We start from the raw sequence: 6000 nt of genomic DNA, 5'->3' as shown, positions 1-6000 counted from the left end.
CTTTTTCTGGTAGGATTAGAGAAACTGAAAAAGCGTAATTCAGACAGCAGTTGGAGAATTGTGGAGTAGAAGGGCCTCCGAAACACTGTTTGTCCTGTGGTTTTCAAACTTACCTGGCAGCCAGCCTTTTTTTAAACATGAAATATTATGTAAAACATTAAAATAGCCTTTTACAGTAAAATACAAATTTCTATGTTTAAGTTTGTTTACTAAACTACTTGTATATTCTCTCTTAATATGTATATTCTAGCTTGGTGTGTATTGATGGCTTAGCATTGAAATCTGTAAATAAGGGAAAACTATTATGGCTATTTAATAGATCCACTTAAAGTATTTAATAGAATTTAACACCCATTCTTAATAAAAACCTTTGATAAACTAGCACTAGAAAGGAATTTCCTTAAGGTGATAGTTTCTATGTAAAACCAACCAAATAAACAAAAAACAAGCATCTTCCAAAAAGAGGAAAATTTATTACCCTGTAAGTCAGAAACAAAGGGCTGGTTTTCCACTATCACAGCTTATATTCAGAATTTGTGTTGGAGAGCCTAGCCAATAGAGTAAGTCAAGAAAAAGTTTTACAAGTAGTAGAAACACTCATTTGCACATTACAATTGTTAGTTTTTATAGAAAACCAAAGTAAGTCTAAAGAGAATACCAGAAATAATAGGGTTTGGGTAGGTTAGTAGATGTAACATTAATTTTCACAAGCCAGTTTCATTTGTTTACAGAAGTAACAACTAGAAAACAAGAAGATAACCTTATACAATAGTATTAATACCAAGTACCTAGGAAGTGAACAATGTATGATGATCATCACCTCTTTAAGAAAAAATTCTTAAACATTATTGAGATAGTAACTGAGACCTCAAAAAAATAGAGAGAGACATGTTTGGCTAGGCAGACGATTTCATAAAGATGACATTTGTCCCCAGATAGACCTATAGATTCAAACAATTCCAGTCAAAATCGCACCAAGTTTTCTCCTGGAACTTGTTAAGGTGATTCTAAAGTAGAAGATAAAGGAGAGCAAAAGGCTAGGACATCTCAGAAAGGAAAGAGCAGAGGGGTGGGCATTTTTTCTTGCCAGATGTTAGGACTCACTATGAAGCCATGTTAATTAAAATAGCATGGGATCAGCTAAAGGCCGAAGAGAATTCCACTGGATTAAACCAGAATGCCCAGAAAATGCCTACCGACCTCCCTGCAGAAGATGCCTGGGCCCGCTGCTTCTGGCTTTCTCTCTGATTTGGTCTACTTTTAGGTAGCATAGCAAACTTTTCACCCTTTTTTTTTTTTTTTAAGTTAAATTTCAGGGCCGTGGGACATCAAACAGCTGAGTCTATAGGTCTGCTTTCTAGGAGGATAACCACTAGCTACATGAGACTTGCAAATTTAAATCAGTTAAGTCAAATGAAGGCTTTGATTCTCCATTCACTAGTCACATGTCAGATGCCCTGGTAGCTCCGAATTGGATAGCACTGATAAAGAACATCACTGCAGAACATTCTGTTAGCAATGGTCTAGCCCAGTGCATTGTGTCCAGAGGAGCTGTGCTGATTTCCCTCAATGCACAGGCAGAAGCCCCAGGAGCTAGTGGAGGGAAAAGCAGATGTGGACCACCCCATCCAAAGGAAGTTGTGGGCAAGGTAGACAACTGAAGATGCAAGACTCCCCTGGTCTGTCCAGCAAGGGAGAAGGTAGGTGATTTTGGAACAATAAGCGGGGAAAGTAGATGGCAGACTAGGAGTAGGGCTTTTGGTCTGGAAGCCTTAAGGAAGAGAGAAGCAGGCCTAAACTTGGTGCTTTAGGGGAAAAAGAGCAGAGATGTTTATGAGAGACGTAGTTCAGTGGGCAGTTATTGTTGACACAGGAAAGCAGTATTTGGGGAGAGGGGCACTGAGAAATATCTATTCAGCTATGCCAGACAGGTTGCACATGTTAAAATGTTGAAATTTTTCTGCATCTTTGGGTGCATAGCTATAGCTCAAAAAGGAAAATTTAGATGGGAAAAGGAAAAATTTGAATGAGAAAGCTCTTCAATATGTATGCACACAAGAAAGCAAAACAGTCATAAGTAGTTGAAATCACAGAGAAGAAGTTGCTTGTGCCTTAATAACAAAGGAGAACATTGTATGGTACACATTATTATCAAGGCAATTAACTGTCAATGATGTTTTCTCTATTTAGCATGATGGTTCTCGTTTGTGGGTCTTTCAGATCCAGCTTAAATCCGCATTGGCTTTGAGGTGGCATTCCATCAAGACACGGACACGGTAGTACCTGAAACAGTTAAAGCAGACTGAAGACAGAAGGAAAAAGGGCAGGGAGAAGAAATTTGTCTTGCAAAAAAAAAAACCTTGAAAAAACCCAGTCTTGGTTGAGCTGGTTCACTTGGCTCTGCTTCAGGATAGTCAAGAAAAATGATAAAGACCAAGCACTTCAGTGAAGCAAGTATCTCCTCTCAAGTGTTCATTGTACACGTTTTAGAGAGGGCTTCATGTGTTTGGCATGTATACCATACGTTTTAGCATCAGAGGGATATACGTCATGTGCAAACATGAGTGACATTCCGTTGTCTTCAAGTTCAGCATTTAGAGGACCTTGGGACTGAATTCAAGTAATTCAAAGTGCAAGTGAAATTTGCAGGGTGGGGAGAAGGGGAATGGGTGGACTCCTGAGTGTTGCCCTAAAAAGGCTACCCCTCTGCTCCCAGTACAGGCAACATCCACAGCCTGCTCATCTGAATGACAATTGCCCACCTCTCGGAGCCCCTCCCTGCAAACCGTCTGCACCCTGGATTCAAAAAGCCCTTCCCAGTTCTGAAAAGGCGTCAGGGGCATGCTGGTGTGCACGAGGCCTGCAGCCCAGCTGCTGCAGCCTCTGTTGTGCTGCATTTTAGCATCTGAGGGAGGCACCGAATTTGGTGCTACAGAGGCTCAAACCAGCCCTTCAGGATGGAGGTGCCAAAACTCTTCCAGTCCTGAAAGCATCCATACCCTGCGACCCGGGAATTTACCCTCTGACAACAGTGTAGGAAAAGGAAAACGTTCTGTGTATGCATATGTTCGTGGCTCCATTAGTACAATCCCAAACACTGCAATTTCTTTAGCTGATGAAAATGATAATAATGAAGCTTATTTGGCCACAAGGAAAAATGTTCAGAAGTAAAATGTAAGGAAAGACCAAAAAATTGCCTCTCTGTGAAGCCAGAAAATCGTGTGCATACACATGGAATGAACAAATAACATGGAAATTTGATAATTGTATGATGATGGGGATTATGGGCAATATTTTTTCCTTAGAATTCTTTTTTATATTGCTGTAATGTACATACTTAACACACTCCCTCCCAAAACAGGAGAAAGAAAAGAAAATCGTGTATTTGCAAGTTACTTCAAATGTTTTGTTCTTTTCTTTTCCCCAAATGGAGAACAGCTTTGGTGTTTTCAGACACTATATATAATTAGTGGGTTGGCAAGTCTTATTTTAAAACAAGAAATTGTACTCCCCCTTCAGCTATCTCATACCCACACCTCTACACACACACACACACACACACACACACCCACCCATGGCTCACACAGCACATACTCCGTAAATAATGAAGCTGCTGTGGTGCTGCTGTAATCTTCTGTATCAGGTGTTTTGCTGGTCGTTGACAAAGCTGCACACAGAATAAGATAGTTCCCACCTCCAAGAGGGGCAGGGCCAGTACAGAACATGTAAATAGCTCATTGCCTTGCGGCTAACAAGTCACTTGAATTTGGTAGGTATTAGGTGCTGCCTGGAATGCCTCTTACAAGGTCGCAGAACAGACTTGGGACACTCCTCTTTCTTTCCCCTGTCTGGAACCTACCAGAAAGAGTCAGACCACCTACCACTGCCTCCCCAGGGCAGACTCAACCAAAACTCAGGTCTACCCCTGGTAGAGACGCTCTGGGCAGGAGACAAGAGCCAAGAGGCTGGGCAAGACTGATTCCCATACAGGGTGCTCGCTGGTCAGCTTCAATCATCTCAGGGCCTAGAGAGGGGGTTCAGCCAGCCCCACCTGCAGTACCCCTCCCCTCAGGCCTTCGGGTTTCAGACCCATTTATCTCACATTATCCCAACAGTCCAGCCTCTCCTCCCTCCAAGCCAAACTGCACGTCAGCCTCCCTTTCTCTGCAGGGGTGGAATTTGCAGAGCAACAGGGCTCGCGAACCTGGCGGGCTTCGGGGAAGCGTCGCTGCTCGCGGGGCAGGAGCCCTCGAAGGGGCGGCCTCTTGGTGGGCGGGGTTCGAGGAGGGGCGGAGCCCTCGGAGGGGCAGGGCCTGTCTCTGCTGGGTCACGGGGTCAGCTCCGGCGGGGTGAGCCTGAAGGGGCGGAGTCTGCAGGAGGCGGGACCTGGCCTGACCACCTCTGCCGAGTCCAATCGCCTTGGTCGCCCGCAGCCCGCAGCCCGCAGCCCGCCGCCCTGCTCCGTTCTCGCCAGCATGTCCTTCGTCCCCGTGGCCGAGGATTCTGACTTCCCCATCCACAACTTGCCCTACGGCGTCTTCTCCACCAAAGGCAACGTGAGCTGCGGCGCTCGGCTTCCGGGCGCGGGGAAGGGGGGGCGTCCCCTCCGCCTGGGACCCCCACACCATCTTTCCGCCCCCCACCCCCACCCCGGCCTCAGCCCATCCCTGCCACTTCTTGCCCGCACCAGACCAAGCGGGACGTCGGGCCTGTAGTTTCGCTACTGGGCGCCTCTCGTGAAAACTCTCGGTGTCATCTGGGGCCTAATAACTGGTGCTTCGCATTCTTCTCCCTGGGGCGTGCGATGGCGGGGTGGGGTGGAGGCAGGGGCCTTTTTGCTTTTGAGGAGCTGATCATGGAGAATGCATGTGGGTTCAGATCCCTTCCTGTAACTTTCTAGATGTGCAAGTTACTGAAACTCTCAGCCTCAATTTCTGCAAGTTTGTACAAAATGAACTGAAAGATATAAACCTCTCAGGCAAGCAAAGTAAGTTCAAGTTTTAGTACAGAGCAGTTGAGGCGCACAATCGCACTGCGTACTGCGAGGTCCTTCGGCTTTGTTTCCTCCCCTCAAGACACCACGTTATGGCCCAGGTTAGCCCCTAACCCTCGAACCCGGGAAATACTAATTGACCCGGTGTGTTGAGCACATTTGCTGGCAGTAGAGCCCTGGGATCTGACAGGTCAAGTTTCTTTGCCTCCAGCTGGAATTTTTTCGGCTCCCCGGGCTCCATGGGCTCCCTGGCATTCCTTTGCTGATCAGAAGAAGCCCTTTTGGGCAGAGAAATGAAATTTCCCTTAGTAAGTGTAGTCTGATTGGCAGAAAGGAATCTTTGAAAACTGGGGATTTATCAACAAATACATAAGAAGGTCCCTGGGGGGGGGAAAGCAGATTCCCTTGGATTTATTCATGGTATTTTTGGCTTAGATTTCTGCTCCCAAGCTTCAAGGTAAACCGCTGATGCAGCTCTGTGAACCATGGAGTCTCAGAATCTGCTTACACTCAACAGTGTTTAGGAGCTATTTGCTAAGTGAAGCTCCTGGCAGTGAGCCCCTTTCTGGAAAGTGGGTTCCCTGCCCCCATGGCTGATCATTGGCCCCAAGTGCAGCAAATGCCTAGGTCTAGAAGATTCAGCATGTGGTTTCACAACTGCCAGGACTGACCAGATGTTGCAAGGACACAAAAAGTTAACACTCAGTCCCTGGAGGGAGGCAAATACAAATACGAGGCATGTTAAACCTTGACCTGTGTTAGCCAGCCTTGCTCTGTGCTCCTCTAACACTTTGCCCTCAGCAGTGCGTCCTCGCCTTTCCTCGGGTACACATCGACTAGACAGCAGCCTTTGCGAGAGGCAGGTGGGGTCCTCTGTCTTGTTTTCCCAGAAGACTCTGGAATGAATGCTCCTTAGAGTGTGACTAGTGACCTTCAGACACCACAGTCCTGCTGTTTCATATTATAATGTGCAGGGACAGCCGCTAGGGATGTCTGGGTCCCACTGC

The 6000-nt window shown here is 46.2% G+C and overlaps 1 protein-coding gene across 3 annotated transcripts in view; it reads left to right on the top strand.

Moving 5' to 3' along the window:
* The first annotated feature begins 4345 nt into the window (after positions 1 to 4345).
* FAH (fumarylacetoacetate hydrolase) overlaps positions 4346 to 6000 on the top strand; it is a 31809-nt gene continuing 30154 nt past the window's right edge. The window contains exon 1 of one of the 3 annotated variants that reach the window (XM_006208801.4): positions 4346 to 4556. In XM_006208801.4, coding sequence (XP_006208863.1) covers positions 4476 to 4556 — 81 coding nt within the window. In that variant the 5' untranslated portion in view covers positions 4346 to 4475. The remainder of the gene's footprint in view (positions 4557 to 6000) is intronic. The other 2 variants (XM_031691768.2, XM_015243174.3) reach the window with 2 other exon arrangements.

Source organism: Vicugna pacos, chromosome 27 (genome assembly GCF_048564905.1).
Source record: "Vicugna pacos chromosome 27, VicPac4, whole genome shotgun sequence".
Classification (NCBI taxonomy): domain Eukaryota; kingdom Metazoa; phylum Chordata; class Mammalia; order Artiodactyla; family Camelidae; genus Vicugna; species Vicugna pacos.
The sequence above is the reverse complement of the archived record's forward strand: the minus strand, read 5'-3'. Positions and strand labels throughout refer to the sequence as shown.